The sequence below is a fragment of the Lactuca sativa genome, chromosome 7 (assembly GCF_002870075.4).
Source record: "Lactuca sativa cultivar Salinas chromosome 7, Lsat_Salinas_v11, whole genome shotgun sequence".
Taxonomy (NCBI): Eukaryota; Viridiplantae; Streptophyta; class Magnoliopsida; order Asterales; family Asteraceae; genus Lactuca; species Lactuca sativa.
Genome location: NC_056629.2, coordinates 2,132,040 through 2,149,896, shown reverse-complemented (window position 1 = coordinate 2,149,896; position 17,857 = coordinate 2,132,040). Strand labels below are relative to the sequence as shown.

The 17,857-nt window shown below is 36.8% G+C and overlaps 1 protein-coding gene across 2 annotated transcripts; it reads right to left on the bottom strand.

The window, feature by feature from the left end:
• Window positions 1-13,829: 13,829 nt before the first annotated feature.
• On the bottom strand, window positions 13,830-15,733 carry LOC111894630 (dof zinc finger protein DOF2.5). Of its 2 annotated transcripts, XR_006185012.2 has the most exons (3): window positions 15,452-15,733; window positions 13,956-14,776; window positions 13,830-13,862 (listed from the first exon to the last, which is right to left on the bottom strand). XR_006185012.2 is itself a non-coding variant. In XM_023890720.3 (2 exons), exons 1-2 carry the CDS (start codon window positions 15,473-15,475, stop codon window positions 14,078-14,080), a joined length of 723 nt encoding a protein of 240 aa, XP_023746488.1. In that variant the 5' UTR covers window positions 15,476-15,733; the 3' UTR covers window positions 13,830-14,077. The 2 variants fall into 2 exon arrangements, 1 of the variants encoding a protein (XP_023746488.1); XM_023890720.3 differs by having other exon boundaries at window positions 13,830-14,776.
• Window positions 15,734-17,857: the final 2,124 nt, after the last annotated feature.

Here is a 17,857-nt window from a genome sequence, read left to right as displayed (position 1 = left end):
GAGTAAAATAAGGGATGGTTGCATATTTAGTATGATAAATAAAGAGATTTGTGGCATAAGGGTGCATAAATAATAAAAAGCAAAAAGGAAGAGGAAAGCTGACTTACATAATCAGCAAATTTCTGAATTGGTGCTTTTGACATAATACATAAGAGTGGTCCCGAAGGGATAGCTGGCAACAAAAAATCTCAGGCAAAAACAATTCCAGGAGAAAACAGTTAGTACCTCAAAAGCAAAGGTTTTATAGGGTTAGGCATGCACCAGCAAGACAAGGACTAAGATTATAAGTGATGTGAATGGGACATAGTAATTAAAGGAATTTTTAAAGGAATTTTTGTTACCATTGTTCCATGCATAGTGGTTGGGGTAGAGTGTTTTTCCATCACTGTTAACACGGAAGGGTCCAAGTTCTTCCATGGCTCCATATCCAAACAACAATCATCCTAGCCCAGTAGAATACCTTCATTAATAGTGGTTCTTACTCTAAATTTTGGTGCATTTGGATGATGATCTTTAGAATCTCCATTCTTATTCATGAATATTTTATGTGATTCAGATTCCAGTGAAGGGAAGAGAGGAGTAGCCGGGGCTGTTAAAAGCCTGAAAAAGATAACATCCAAACTTTACTAAATGTGTAAATGTGATCAGTAACATGTGCCTACAACTCTACAAGGATATAAAACCATAATTTCTACATACTGGTTGCAGAAGGCATACTGATTTTGGTAGAATCTCCTATTCTTGATCCTGTGACATCAAATTTTTTATATAGTTATTGAAATATATGATGATAAATTTGTATACACATGGCCAGGTAAGCTACACAAATCAAAGAAATTCATTAGGGATTTCCTATACTTTTACTCCTAAATTTTAGATAATATATTACAAGATTTATTACTTAAAAGGATAAGAAAAGGTCATAAAGTGAAAGCGATAATAGGTCCAGAATCAACAGCCCAAGCAAGATTCTTGGAGGTTTTGGGAGACAAAGCCAATGTGCCCATTCTTTCATTTTCAACAACTCCCTTTTCGAATCAGAATCCTTACTTTCTTCGAATTGCAGAAGATGAAACCACTCAGTTCAAAGGCATTGCTGCCATGGTTGAAGCATTTGAGGCCAAACGATTACATAAATGAAATTAAAAGAATAATAATATTAATAAGAGAAAAGGGGAATTAATTAAAAATGAAAAAACAAAATAATGTGTAGTTTTTTTTTACCTCGTCAACACAGAGACGTGAGGGCTCTTAATCTGATACATAGCAGAAATCATAGGGACCATTTTGTAATTTATTCTTAATCGATTTTACTGATCAAAGCAATGGATCTTGTTGCTATATTAAAAAAAATTATATTTTAATAATTCATGAAGCCTTGACTGGATTGCAATTTGGGGAAACAAAGATTAGTTGTCCCAGATTACTTACTGTGACATCCCCAAAATCTCGGCCAGAAAAGACCGATTTCATTTATGCTTTTTAAACATTTTCAGAGTAAATCCGTTTGATTTTAAAAGAGATGCGGAATTTGTTCCCAAAAACAAAACATGATAAAATAAATATTTATCAAAACATTTCATATAGAAATATGATTTCATTTCATAATCAAAAGTCGGGATGTCATGTTCCGATATAGATCATAAAGCATAAACGATAACATTACAAGTCGTTCATCAAATATATACATATACAGACTTGTAAACAAAACAACTTGATGATTCGCCCATCTTAAGCTCTTGCGCCACTTCCTGTAATACAAATCAACTGAGTGGGTCAGGCTTGGGAGCCTGGTGAGCATATAGGGTTTTCAACCCACAATAATTATATTTAATTTCAACAATCCACAATAAACCTGATTACCCATTCCCGTTATCCTCACCTTACGTTCCTAAAAATAACGTCTATTATAAGGAACTTATTTCAGGATTTTCATCGGGACGGACATTACTGCAGAGGGGCTTCCTCAACGATAAGTGTCCTAAAGGCAACCATGTGGGGGATAGAGTACACCGGTGAACACGTCGTTCACAACACCTACAGGTAATGAGCCTGCTAGTGTTCCACAGGACAGTCTAGAATAGTCTGTGGTCGTCATCCATACTCTGCTGAATGACTAGAATAACACCAATAACACCGAGGCCTCTCATCTGTTTATTACACACCAATTATCTACCCATGTTCTACCCAACATATTAGTAGATAAAAATATACATTTTTATACATTGTTTAAAAACCTGTATAGCATGCTTTAATCAATACATATTCCACATAACAGATGACGCATACACACATAACACGTATTTCATAGAGAATATATCAGATCTATGAGATAGAAGAGAGTGAATATACATTCACACATATAACCACAAAATATATACACGTAGCACGTATTTTATATTAAATACTTCATAATATTGCGTTGGAATGAAAATAACTACACACTCACTTGATCAGAAGATGATCCGACAGCACTACGGCTTATAGAAGTAGCGTCTCTCCGTAGATCTGGAAGATCTTCACAAAAACCGGCTCCTTGCGGGCAGGGCTTCGGCTCGGGAATAACGCTCTTCGGGATTCTCGGGGCTTCGGATCTCGCTTCGGGGCTCGGGAATAATACCGGGGCTTCGGGGTATAATCGGCATGCAAATCGAGGCAAAAAGGCTAGAGAGAATGAGGAATTTGCAAAAGAAAAGAAACTGCTTCGGACCTCCTTTTATAGCCTGATCCTCGGGGTTACGCGGGGCGTAACTTCGGGGGTACGCGGGGCGTAGTGCTTCGCAGATCGTCAGCGCTTACGTCACCGGTCCATCTTCGTCATTGCATATGACTCACTACTCCGTAGAACTCGAGTGCCCTACGCTATACGCGGGGCGTACAGCAGTACGCGCTGCGTACTTCGGATAGACCGCCTCGCTTCTCTTCGGATAATATCGGGGGTTAAATAAAAATAAATATTAAATATTTATTAATCTTCAAAAATTCATATCTCCTTCATATGAACTCCGTTTTCGACGTTCTTTATATCCACGCAAAGGTGAGACTACGCTCTACAACTTTCATTTAGACTCCGTCAGCTAATTTTGACTTTTATTTTTATTAATTATTTTTAGAAGGCTCGGACAGGAAAACTTCGTTATTAAATCATAACTTCTTCGTCCGACGTCCGTTCTCGCCTATTTTTTCATCGTTTCGCTACTAACAACGAGATCTTCGATTCTCATTTAGATTGTTTCGGCTAGAAATCGCTCGATCTCAAATCGAGTATTCGGGCTGCATACTGCCACGTCGAAACTTCAGAAAATCATAACTTCATCATACGAAGTCAGATTTGGGCGTTCCTTTCACGCACGCTCTCGGTTTAACGAAATCTACGACTTTCGTTTAGATCGCTAAGGCTAAATATCGCTCTATCTTAAATTCATATTTTACGTCACTCGGCGTCGTGCCGGTTCCGTCACGAAACTTCGACAGGTCATAACTTCTTCGTTATAACTCGGATTTTGGCATTCCTTATATCTCCGAAATCCTTGTTTCAACCTCTACAACTTAATGCAAAGATATCGGGCTTATCTCACACTTTAATTTTGATGCTTTATTTTATTCTTAATTTAATTACATCACATAATTAAGCAAATAAACACATAACTCACATAATACACAAATTCACAAATAATACATTTTATTATTTCAAATTGAGGTTACAATGGCTAACCTAGACTATTACATTGCTAAAAATGGCAAGCCTAGAAACACGGGCGTTACACTTACCTTTCCTTGAACACTACTTGGAACAACTTATCACCATGACAAGCTAAATCAACTAGAAACTTTCCCTATTTACATTTTACAACAATACCTATCAATAAATGAAACAATTATACTACATTTCTTAAAAAAAAAAGCATAAAATTAGAATAAAATAATGAAATAGATGAAGAGAAGTTAAAAAATCACGCATATTATAGAACATATCCATATCTAATGCCTGAAGCATTCTAGTTTAATCAACTAGGATAAATGTCTAGCAATGTGATTACATTGCAATAATTTCATGAAGATTATTTATATAGCTTTGTTGTTTTGTATAAGGAAATACAATTACCTTCCCAACTAGTATCTCATTAGCATGCTGAACCCCATATACATCAACAGTATCAAAGAATGTAACTCCTCTATTAAAAGCTTCCTTTATGCCTTCTTCCTCAGGGAGAGGATTGTTATAGATACCTGTAAGCCCCATGCAGCCATACCCTAGTATTGAGACTTGTAGAAAAGGAAAATGAGGTTGAATGTATAACAGATCCATATCTAATTTGCAATTTATAAAAATCTTTTCTATCCCTAATCATACAACTTTTTGTCCCAGAATTCAATTACCGAATGCATCAAACCCCCAAATTGGAAGTAGAATATAAACCTAGATAGAATTAAAGAGATGATTTAGGGAGAAAGGTTTTAACAGAAAAGGTAATCGTATCACATACTAGTTTTCTATTATGTTGCCCCATGCAGCCACATGGATAATGTTTTTTGCATGTATCAGACACATAGAAATTCAGAAGCCACATGGATAATGTTTCTTGCCCTTTAGAATTCATGCACATTCTAGTTTTCTATTATGTTGCTCCTTCATTCCAAACAGAATTACAATTTTTCTATAGGAAAAAGAATCTTTTGAACTACAGATTTATCAATCTGTCTTGATAATTTTATGGTAACAGATAAGTAACCCTAAATTTCCAATTTGTTTGTGTTTTGAACCAATTTGTCAAAATTAAGTACTATTCAGAGAATACAAGTCAACATGAGGGGGAGAATCACCAAATCAAGGGCAAAATCGACATAAACAAGCAAAAATTCGAACAGTAGAAAAGAGAATTTAACAATATATATGAAAATTTAGTGAATAATGTCAATTTGAGAGACAAGTGGTTTGAAGTTTCATAAAATCTCATGTTTGAAAGCCCTATGTCGGCTCTTTGGACTGTGGTCTCGATTACTGTAGGTAGAATCACATATTTGTGGGTGCGATCGAGCCCACTAAGTTTTAGATGATATTATCATACCTTCAACACAAGGAAGACGATGTTATTGAGAGGGAGTCTTGTTGTGCGAGACAGATCACAAAGAAGATCTGATGGTCATTAAACCAGACCTAGGGCTTGTAAATTTGAGCATATGTGGCGGTCTCTGTCGAGGTAAGGTTATCCCAAGCTCTCCGGCTAAAAGAGATGAGTCGAGATCGTTGGTAGATGAGGTGAGCCAAGGTAGCGAGCGTTGCAGAGAGCCTTCCCATCTTGAAAAGAACCCTAGAATGATCCCTTCGATTTCAGGGGCAATCTTGCGAGGATTTCAAGAAGGAGAGACTCAGTGAGGTTTTGAATATCGTATGAGAACGTATGACCAAGGAGAAGATGAAGGCCCTAGGGATTTTTCTTGAGGCAGGGGGATTAATTTTTGGAATCCAATAGGCGGGAGTAATTTTAGTCGATTTCATTTCCCGCCTAAAACGCGTGTTTCACTTAAAAATTATAAAGCGACACATTTACACGACGCACATTTTATGAAAGGCGCCCTCCGCATTTCTTTTTTTTTTTCTTTTCTGACACTAATTTTAGGTCGCGCACAAATGCGTGTCCTTTATCCTTCAAATTTTGCAAAACTGACATTATTTTTCAGGGCACGCACAAATGCGCGTCCTCTATCAGCGAGTGTCATTGTTTGCGCGTCATTAAAGGTTGTTTTTCTAGTAGTGCGACGTGGTTACTTGAAGAATCCCGATCAACCTCGAAGACTTGAAGACCACGCGATAAGCACGATGACCACAACATGGTGGACACACCACGACGTGGGGCCCTGATTTCGGGAAAAGTATAAATAGATCACGCAAACCTCCGAATTGGGATTTTTGGCTCTGGAGAAATTGACACTTTTGGAGGCAAAACACTGGAACTGAGCATTGGAAGCAAGGATTTCATTCACAACCATTGGAAGGAAGAGCATTAAGGCAATTGAACTTACACTTCGATTTTTCTTAGAATTAGCCATGTCTTACACTTTGAATTTCGTTTTTGTGACTTTGTTTGCTGAAATCATGAGCTAAATACTAATGACTTTCGTTTAGTCTAGGATGAGTTGAATATTGAGGGTTGATTTTATGGTTTGGATTAAGATATTTTGTTATTTGTTGATTTAGGTTATTAAAGAACCTCAAGTACTTTTGATAACTACTTTTCTCTAGTTATTGTTGAATTTGATTAAGTTAGTATGAAGATCTCTCTTAGTTAGATTGGAATCTTATGATCTTGTGATATTCAAAATTGTAGGACTAGAGTTTTGAATAAAACCTAGGGTTAAGTAGAAAAGTGGGTAAAAGAGTAGAGCTAATATATGACGACAAATCATATATAAAATTGAATCAATAAACTAAATTGGCCAGTTAATTATAACTCTAATCAATTCGAACTAAACGCTAGCAAGCTGGTAAGTTTGTCCGCCTGATCACCGCATAAATAAGCTAGTTTGCTGAAGGATTTAATTAGTGAATACTAATTTGGTCATCATAGGAATCGGCAACAAAAGAAACTAAATCCATTACACCTCCATAAATCAACCATAATAAGAAAAATCTGAAGATGAACGAAAGTCTCTTTCTCACCTTGGTTAATTCATGCTTGTTTGGTTGCTTAGTTTAGTGTTAGTTTAATTAAGTGAATTTTGAGTTAATTCGGTAATTTAAGTATCTAGTCTTGCAAAACTAGGAAAACAAGACCTTTTATTATTTGATTATTAATTAGTTAAATAGTAAAATAAAGTAGTTTAAACACCGTTCCTTGTGTTAAACACTCGTTCTTGCCATTGCTATACTATTGCACGATTAGGTACACTGCCTAGTGTGTTTAACAGTCTAGTGAAGGGAATAACTTTATATATTAAATTTGGATAAAAACATACGCACATTAAACTCACATTATATATCTGTTGTGGTATTGTTTGATTTGGGGGCTTCCCGATCATTTGTGTCTCTCGCGCTCAGCAAGCGATTCATAGGGGCTCCGGTGGAGCTGGATTGCCCAATTGATGTGGAGATAGCAGACGATAGGACCATTAGGGTCGCGGGAGTTCATCGGGGGTGTACATTCCAGTTGTTTGATGAGCAGTTTTTAGTGGATTTAGTCCCTATTCCCTTACGAGGGAATAATGTTATAGTTGGTATGGACTAGTTGCGCCGTAATGGGGCAGTGATCGACTGCGAGCAACAGCTAGTGAGGGTTTGGACTCCTAGTGGGGGAGGGTTAGTGATTCAGGGCGAGAGGCTACAGGGTGGACCGACTCTATGTTTAGCAGCGAGAGCGAGGCGCTACCTTCAGCAGGGTTGCACAGGTTATGTCGCCTATGTCATGGATACCCGTGATAAGGGTAAGGCGACAGTTGATGATGTACTGATCGTGCGAGAGTACCTGGACGTATTCCTAGAGGTTTTGCCTAGGATACTTCCAGAGAGACAGGTTGAGTTCAGGATTGACCTAGTCCCTAGTGCGGCTCCGATAGCCAAGGCACCATATCGGTTGGGTCTTCCCGAGATGCAGGAGTTATCTATACAACTGCAAGAGCTGTTAGACAAGTGATTTATCAGGCCGAGTAGTTCGCCATAGGGAGCCTCAATCCTATTTCTGAGGAAGAAGGACGGGTCGCATCGGATGTGCCTAGACTACCGTGAACTGAATAAGCTAACGATGAAGAACCATTATCCCCTCCCGAGGATCGATGATTTGTTTGACCAGTTACAGGGTGCATCTTGGTTCTCCAAGATTGATCTGCGATCGGCTTCTCACCAGATGCAAGTCAGAGATGACGATGTGCAGAAGACAACTTTTAGGACTCGCTATGGTTACTATGAGTTTGTGGTGATGCTGTTTATGCTCACCAATGCTCTGTCCACATTCATGGACCTCATGAACCACGTGTGCAAACTGATGATAGACCGGTCTGTGATCGTCTTCATTGATGACATCTTGGCTTACTCCAAGACTCAGGAGCAACCTAAGGAGCACCTGAAGGAGGTGTTGGAGACACTGAGGAGGGAGAGAATTTTCACAAAGTTCTTCATGTGTGAGTTCTGGTTGCACGAGGTGCAGTTTTGGGGGCACCTTATCAACCAAAAGGTCATTCTTGGTCTAGCAGGTTATTATAGGAGATTCATCCAGAATTTCTCCAAGATCGTCGTTCCTTTGACCCGACTGACCAAGAAGTCGATGACATTCTGTTGGGGGCATGAGCAGCAGGCAGCCTTCGAGACTCTCAGACAACGGTTATGCGAGGTACCAATTCTGACTTCGCCAGAGGGCGTCGATGACTTCATGGTTTACTATGATGCTTCGATCATGGGTATGGGTGCGGTATTGATGTAGCGGGGTCATGTGATAGCTTACGCTTCGAGGCAATTGAAGCCTTACGAGACGAACTACCCGATGCACGATTTGGAGCTAGGGGTTGTAGTTTTCACCCTCAAGATTTGGTGGCATTACCTCTACAGGGTCTGTTGTACCATTTAAACGAACCACAAGAGTTTGAGGTACCTCATGGATCAGCCGAATCTGAACATGAGGCAACATCGGTGGTTAGATGTGGTGAAGAACTACGACTGTGGGAACTTTTATCACCCAGGAAAGGCCAATGTGGTGGCCGATGCTCTTAGCTGCAAGACGGTGGAGGATCCAATTAGAGACATATGTCTGAGGATGATAGTGATTACTCCGCTGCTGGAGCAGATCCGATAGGCGTAGATCGATGGTATGAAGGAGGAGCGCCGGAAGTGTGAGTGGATCATAGGCCAAGTGGTCTCATTAGATTATGGCAGTCGTGGGTTTATTGACCATGCATGGGAGGGTCTGGGTTCCATACTAGGGCGAAGTACGACAGATTCTGATGGATGAGGACCACAAGTCGAGGTTCTCCATCCATCCCGGGGAGAATAAGAAGTTTCTGGATCATCGCCCTGATTACTGGTGGACCTGCATGAAGCAGGACATAGCATGGTATGTAGAGCCATGCTTGACCTGTAGGAAGGTCAAGGCCAAGCACCAAAGACCACACGACAATATGCAGCCACTAGAAATTCGTGTGTAGAAATGGGAAGATATCACTATGGACTTCATCACGAAGCTTCCCAAGACCGCACGTGGAGTATTTTCGATATGGGTCATCGTGGATCAATTGGACAAGAGTGTTCATTTTCTCCCGATCCAGGAGATTATATCAGCTAAGAAGCTGGCCGAGATCTATGTACGTGAGGTAGTGGCACGACATGGAGTGCCTGTCTCTATGGTGTCAGACTGGTATGTTCGTTTTACTTCCCGATTTTGGAAGTGGTTTCACGACGAGATGGGTACCCATCTCCACTTCAGCACCGCTTTCCACCCTTATACGGATGGACAGAGCGATAGGACAGTTTAGACTCTCGAGGACATGCTGCATGCATGTGTTTTGGATTTCGGAGGCAGTTAGGATACGTATCTTCCGTTGGCGGAATTTTTGTATAACAACAGCTACGATGCCAGCATAGACCGACCTTCCTTCGAGATGCTCTACGGGAGGAAATGCAGGACCCCAATCTGTCGGGGCATGGTCGGTCAGAGAGTCATGGGAGTACTGAGGGAGTACTCAAGACTACCGAAAGGATCCAGCAAGTCCGAAGCAAGGTCCAGACTGCTCAGAGTCGGCAGAAAAGCTATGCCAACAACCGTTGTTCAGACTTGGAGTTTTAGGTGGGCGACATGGTTCTCCTGAAGGTGTCACCTTGGAAAGGTGTCATCTGGTTCAGGAAGCGGGGCAAACTGGACCCCAGGTACATCAGACCCTTCAGGGTTATAGCCCAGGTGGGTAAGGTGGCGTATCGATTGGACCTTCCAGCAGAGCTCAACTAGATCCATAGCAATTTTCAAGTTTCCCAGCTGCGGAAGTTCTTAGTGGATGACTCAACGAAATTGCCTTTAGAGGATATCCAGGTTGACGACAGCCTGAACAACATTGAGAGGCCTGTGGTGATTCTGGATTGCAAGATGAAAAGCTTGAGGAGCAAGTTTGTTCATTTAGTAAAGGTGCAGTGGCAACACCTTAGAGCTCGGAGTGGATTTGGGAGCCAGAGGAGGATATGAGGGAGCACTAACTAGAGTTATTCGAGGCAGCAGACTTTGAGGACGAAGTCTAAGACAAATGGGGGGGGGGGGGGGGGGAATTGTAACACCGGGCTCCTGGTATGTTTTTAAATTATAATTTTATTCATTCTTAGGCAGGAACTCAACGAGTTAGAGGCCCCAAACTCGTCGAGTAGGAAATGGATTTGGATGCGGGTTTTGAAGTCTACTCGGCGAATTGGAAGCCTTAACTCGTTGAGTAGGACTGCCAGAGTGAAACCTTAATTTCAGGATTTTGCACCCTATTTAAACACATTAATCCCTAAAGGTTGGCCTCATTCACTGCCTCCAAGTCACAAAACCCTAGCCACGAAACCCTAGAGCCTTGAGCTTGTGAGACCTTTTTGAGAGGAAATTTGTTCTTTTGAAGCTTGTGGAAGAAGATGAAGCTAGAGGACTCAAAAAGAAGAGAGTAAATCCAGAAACTTCACTCCACTTGCAACATTTTTGGGTAAGCAAGTCTCAAACTTGGTCAACGATTTCTTAGATCTCTTCCTTTCACTTTTATGGGGTTTTTGGTCCAAGAATGTAATCATATATGATTGTACATGTTTATACATATATGTCTAATAATAAATGATTATACACATATGTCTATTCACAGATTAAGTAATCATATATGATTATGGTGGTTGGTACCAGAGGAGGTGGTGCTGATAGAGGTAGCAGTAGTATAGGTGATGGAGGTGGTAGTGGTGGAGTCGGTTGATGATAGAGGTGGTGGTGGTGACAGTTGTAGTGGTGGAGAAAGTGGTAGGGGAAAAGGAATGATAGCCGTTGAATAATCATTTATGATTATAACTCTTCCAACGTGTTGGTACGTTGGAACGCTAGAGCGACAAATGAGAAATATGTGGTTGAGGTTGAATCTCAAGATCTCTATTTTTCCAGAATCTCAACGGAATTTTTCTCTCTCTCTCTCTCTCTCTATATATATATATATATATATATATATATATATATATATATATATATATATATATATATATATATATACCTTCAAAATTCCTGTACTGTTTTTTCTTTTTATCACAAAGTTGTCTTCTTCCTACTTTAGGATGGTAAATGGAAGCAGGGTCGAGGCCCGACCCTGACACATCGGTGACATTGTTCGAAAATAAAAGTGACCAATAAAACTTTTCTTGTAAAATATTATTACGTAATTTGGTATAACTAAATTCAAAAGTCAATTTTCTAACAAACATGTCATAAATTCATTAACATAACATCATGTATTCATTCTTTACATGTTTAGGATGATACATATTCACTAAAATATATTTTTTGTCATCACCATTACCATTTAAGGTGGTTATGTATTCATCTACACAAGACATATCTTTTGAAACTTGGGGTTTAACTTCTTCTTTTTTAGGTTCTTCTACAACATTATGAACTTACATCTCTAGGTTTTTTCATAGCTTTATGAAGTTCATCTATGTTTTCTGGCACACGTAATTCAGCTTCTTCTTCTCTATGTTTTTCATCCACAACTGATTTTTCATTACGATAATATTTTAACATTTGTTTGATGATAAATTGATTGATGTCTCATCTTTGACTATGAATAAATTGTAAATCTTTTATGTTGAGAACAACCCATTTCAATTTTCTAGTTAGAAGCATCTTTTTTTTAACAAAAAGAAAACCAATGTTAATAACTCAACAAAATATATTTGTGATATTTATCGAAAGTTAATGTTTAAAAAAGTTAGAACATTAAACACAATTTATGTTTTCTAACATTTCTAAGTATTAGACTATATTATATTAATATTACAAGCCAAAAAAGGGAAAACCCATTGTCTGTCTCCCCTTCCCCACCCTAAAATCTGTCAATGCTTTAATGCTCTCTTCGACCCCTCTATACTAAACATTGAAATTAAAGTTATAAAGTACAGTAATAGAATTATAAACACAATTTACAACATACTATACTATATAAAAGGAAAAACCAAGAACATTGTTTTTTTAGTTTCATTACTTTATTATTTATTAACTTCATTATGAATTCATAAACAAATCATTCAAATAAAAATGATCATTTAGCGTGGGAGAGAAAAAAAGTTAAGCACAGGTGAGATTTAGGAAATTTGAAGAGATAATAGATACTAACATACAGTCAGGGAATCGGTTAGAAGATTTAGAGGAGGATATGGTGACTACCAACAAACCAATAATATATCAAGATTCAAGAGATAAAACGATAGTTTTTGGTGAGAGAGAAGAGTAAGACCAATGATGTATTGTATTGGTACCCTATTAGGTTTGTTAATGTTTGATCTTTTGGTGAGTTTTATAAAAACTATAACATTTTCTTGAACTTATATTAGAAACATATGTGTATTTTTTTTTTTATATACATACTTTCCTTAAATTGTTGATAAATTATAGAATTTATGATAAAATTTTAAATTTTTGATTTTTGTTGATTTTTTTACAATTAAAATTACTTTAAGATTGCAATAAAATGTTACATTGTATATAAAGCTAAATGCTATTTTTTTTTAATAAAAACACATAAAAATGCATTTTAAAAGAATAACAACACCATTACTATATGTTTTCCCAAAATCCATAAGCCCTTAAAATCTGAGACCTAATGCGACCGCACCATTTGTACACCCAAAGCCGCCACTGGCAGGGTCATATGATTCAAATTTCAAATACTACCTCTTTATTTAAATTAAATAATCTTTTTTATTTTTTTTATTTTATTGTAAAATCCAAAGATCTACTAATTAAACCACTTTCAATTAATTAGTGTTGTGCCAAATTCTCTAAAGTCAAAGCCACCTCAACCTTCTCCCAAGCGTAGCAACTTCTCATCATTGTGTTTCTGCACGCCTCCAACATTCACATGTATGCTAGCCTATATTCATTTTGAGCATGTGTTGTCTTTAATGGCTTTATGTATGCCTAAAGCAAAGAGATAAAAATACTTGTTAGAAATCGGTGGGAGAAAAAAATAATGATAATCAATGTTCCTGGATATCACTTTTCTTAATCGATAGTTCATCCATAGCTATGTCTTGGTTTCCAAATTAATTCAATGCAGAATAATCCACAAGACGGCACTTCTAGTTCTTGGGCACGAAACAACTTACTAAACTCATATATCGAATGTTCAGATTCTTAGGAGAGCCAAAAACTTGGTGTATCATTACTATATATACTCATAGTACCCATTAAATGGATAAAGATGACAAAATGATTGTTTTTCGGAAGTTATAAATAGTTAAGGGGCAGTTAAGATCGTACCCAAAACATCAAAAGTCTTTTCAGACTTGGATAGATTTTGACTTGGTCAAAATCAGATCCTGATACTCGTCTGCTACGTCTGAACATCCATGTTCAGACCTCCTTGATCCCACCATTTGTCGTGATTGGGGATCAACACCCCTCACCACCTAGCTTGTATCAGTCACATCATAGTTTAAATCCCTTTAGGACTCGTATAAATTCTGACTCGATGGCATTATATACACTCATCAACAACTTTAAATGGCAACAATGGTGCAAAAGCAACATTACATGCTTTCAAACTAGTTACTGCTCTCCTATATAGTACATGCAAGTAAACTACAAGTACATAGGCGAGAGTTATGCTACTTATGACACCATCAGGAGTGAATATGCAATATATGTTTAAATATGGGAAACCTGCCGAAATGAGAAAAAGAACATTAATTTCACCTAAATAGTAATTAATGTAGAAAGAAAGTTCTAATATTGTTTGAACAAGATTGATTATACCCTAAAACTCGGTCTGGATTCCAAGGATAGACATACTAGCTAGTACTAATTAATGCATGCCACTTGTTTAATCATCATCTAAGCTGGCTAGTAATATGGCTACTTGACTTAATTAAGCCTCTTCAGTTATACAATGTTGACGAATCCCCACCACCAAAACTCCCATTCCAATATCCACTTGAATTTCCTTGTCCCATACTTTGTCCACTCTCCCTTGATGAATGGTGTTGGTTCAAGACTCCAAAGGGTAACATGATTCTTTCACTTTCAGTACCTTCCACTTGAAAGCTTCCATCCCCTTGAAAAGGAAAACCCAGCGTTGGCTTCGCGTCTTGGAGACCGAATCTTGTTCCATTCAACATTAAATCCCAGCTTGTTGTACCTCTTGTACTAAAAGAATTTAACCCATCAGCATCAGAAGAAGATAAAAAGTTGGCATTTCCATTTTCAATCTTAGGTAGCTTTAGGAACTGAGAGAAGCCAAGATGATACTGTTGTTGTTGTTGTTGTGTAGGTTCATGGGTGGTGAAATTTTGAGAAGAAAAGTGTGAGAGGTCGATTGGTTGAGGCATGGATCTCTTGTTTTTTCTTGAGCCACCACCAACAGGAACGCTTCTGAGGGACCCACCTTTAGTCCAGTACCTTTTACAAGACTTGCAGAAGTATCGTGGTTGTGTTAAGCTATAATTGTTATAGTAACAGAACTTGGTGTTGGTGGAATTGCATCTTGGACAGTTGAGAGCTTGTTCATGTTGTGGCTTTACCTTCTTATCTTCCACTTGATTATTATTATTATTATAACTTCCATTACTTGTACCATCCTGAAATCAAACACACACATCGGTTTTTTCTTCCGTATTAAGTCATGTATGTTGTATATAGTTAATGATGTCCCTACGAATTGAATATAGTTTTTCATACATATATAATTAGGTCTGTTTTTTATTTTTATTTTTGCTAGATTGCATAAACTATTTATATAAGACCAAATGACAATTTTACCCAGACATTTCGAAAAACAGGTTTCATAATGTTCATCTTAAATTTATACAATATTCATGAGTTTTAATCGTGAGAGCATTTTGGGAGGGATAAAGAAGAAAGAAAAATAGGTGTTTAGTGTCTTAATTATTAGTTTTTTTTTTGTCTTAATCCATTAATTAGTCATTCTCTATATATATATATTAAGGGAAACAAAAAGGAACCAATCATGTATAGTTGTCCAGATTAAGTTCTTAACGAGCTAAGTCAAAAAGAAACATCTTTAGTTAAAGATTAATAGATAGAAAGGGAACATGGATAGTGAAATTGGAACAAGAAACAAGGAGTTACTTTCTGTCTTGCAGGATCCCAAAAAGGCAAAAGAAAAAAAAAAAAAAAAAAGTTACAGCACATCATGTTTTCATATGAAAGTTAGATGGATAAAAAAAGATGGAGCAAGCGAGGTTCATAATTTGCATGATGTTGAGTATTTGTACATATATAATAAAGCTTACCTTTGGCCATTGAGCAGCATCCATGGGTTAATTCCAAAAGAGAAAGTTTGAATGGTGTTCTCGATCGAATCTTATAAAATAGAGACAAGCTAGCTAGGAAGAGAAAACAAATGAAGGTATATAGCTGTGAAAGAATGTTTTTGGAATTCCTTGTGGTTTGGCTTTATTTGGTGAGTTAGATTTGTATAATGAGGCAGATCGAGGATTTTCTTTTTGACTTTACTGTTGTGAAATGAAACCAATTTAGTGGGTGGGTAATGTTTGTTTATTTGTTTAGTGGAAGTGGAAGTGGAAGTGGAAGTGGAATTTAGAGTTATGAACGGTCCATTTCCTGTTTCTTTCTTTGACCTCTCCTCTCTTCCATTCATATATATTCATATGTAATTATATTCTAATATGTATAATGTATTGGAGGAGAATAGTAGACCCAAGCTAGCTGTTCTCATGATGATGCCTTCTTTTTTCCATCCCGATATTCCATATTCAAGTTAATTAACTCCCGATTAAATCAGCATAACAATCAATCCATCAATAAATTAAAGTTTTTAACTCTTACACTTTGCATGCCTTCTGAATCAAACTTTTTGAACGTTTCTTCTTTTCTCTTCTCCATCGTGTGTTATGTAAAGGGATAGCTATAGGCTATACCTAGTGGATTTAGGTAGGGGTGTTCGTTTGGATGGATTGATTCGATCCGATCCATTTAAGTAATCCAAATTGATTTCGGTTTTCAAAAGTTGGACCCGAATAATCTAAACTAAATTCAAATTCGATCCGATTCGATCCAATTATAATTCGGTTTGATCGGTTTTATAATTCGGTTTTCAAAAAGTAAAATATTTTAAAATGATATATAATTATAGTATTATCCAATTTTTATAGAAGAAGCAAAAAAATATTTAATTGTGATTTAAAATTTATAAACTACAAAAAAATGTATATTATAATTTAATATTTAATAGATAAAGAACTTTTAAGAGAACACATTAATGTTTTTTGTTAGATGAAACTTTTTAAACTTATTTGAAAAAATAAATTATAAAATTAATAAATAGTTATAGTTATATTAAAAATAAATAGATAATAAATTGTTATTCGGTTTTTTCAGATTATTCGGCTCATATTTTATAAACCAAAATCAATCCGAAATTCAAAATAGTAATTCAGTTTTGTTGAAAACCAATCCAAATAGTTCAATCCAATTTGTCCAATTAGACAATTCGGTTTTATCCAAATAATGAACGGTCCTAGATTTTGGTCCAACCCTAGTTTTGTTTCAATTATATGTTTTAAATTAAATTTATGCTTATATATATCAACAAGTTTTTTTAAGTAAATTAACAATGATGTTGCTATCAAGACACCACTTAGACTATAAACACTTTTATTAAAAGTAAATTTATAATAAACTGTTTATAATTTATTTTTTCGAAAAACAATTCAAATTTAACCAATAAAACAATTTTAAAAATCAAATAAGGTGTCTAAATGGAAAAATAAGATGTCTTTTTAGCCAATTAGTCCTATTAAAAATTAGTTGTTTTTAGAGAAATATACAGAAAAGCAACGTCCCTATTTTATGTTCCTACCGTGGTGATTTTGTTCAAAATTTTACAACGTCACATGATTTGGAAACTTCAATAAAACTTCTTTCAAATAAAGTAGGTTGAACTTCTATTACTCACGTTTTTCGTCAAAAATATTGATTTATAATTGTGAAAGTGATAGTTTTGCAACAAAATTATTAAATTGTGGTTTACTTTTTTCTCACAAATTTGAAACTTAATTTATTTTTATAACCGTAAGTTTTAGTGGTTGTTTTTTTAAGGAATTTGTGTTTGTAATTATAGAAATTACCACTGCTATAAATATCTCGGCTAGGTCCCGATTAATCCCTAAGCGCTATTCGACCAACTAGACGGCGCCTAACGATTAGTCCATGTTGGAAATATGGTTTAGTGGCACCTGAAAATCTGAGAAATGTGATAATCACTTTCTAATCGAAGTATTTGGGTGGTACTCCCAAATCCTCAATTGGATAAAACTCATATTATATCAGAGAGAAAGAAAGAGAATGAGAGGATATGATTTCGTGAGTACCAGAAATGAGACAAAAACCTGAATTTAAATCATGTCTGAAAAGTGTCATATGACAGTCTAAAACTGTCACAAAACCATCAAAACGGTCATAAACGGGTCAACTGAATAAAAGTCAAAATTGTGTCAATTATTTAAAAAATCAGATTTCTAAAAAAATTGGGTCAACTCGATCTCAGCCTGGGGCTCTGCCCCTTGAACCCCGCCAGGGGCTGCCGCCCCTTGGACCCTGCTCCCAGGGGCACTGCCCCCGGACCCCCGTTCGTTTCGCCCCTAAATGACAATGTACTTTGATACTTGATCAAACTT

What these genes read in the sequence shown, in the direction of transcription:
- LOC111894630 (XM_023890720.3), bottom strand. Translation starts at nt 15,475, where the DNA reads ATGGATGCTGCTCAATGGCCAAAG. An exon ending in ATGCTGCTCAATGGCCAAAG is followed by an intron (nt 14,777 to 15,451) that starts GTAAGCTTTATT and finishes GTTTGATTTCAG; the next exon opens with GATGGTACAAGTAATGGAAG.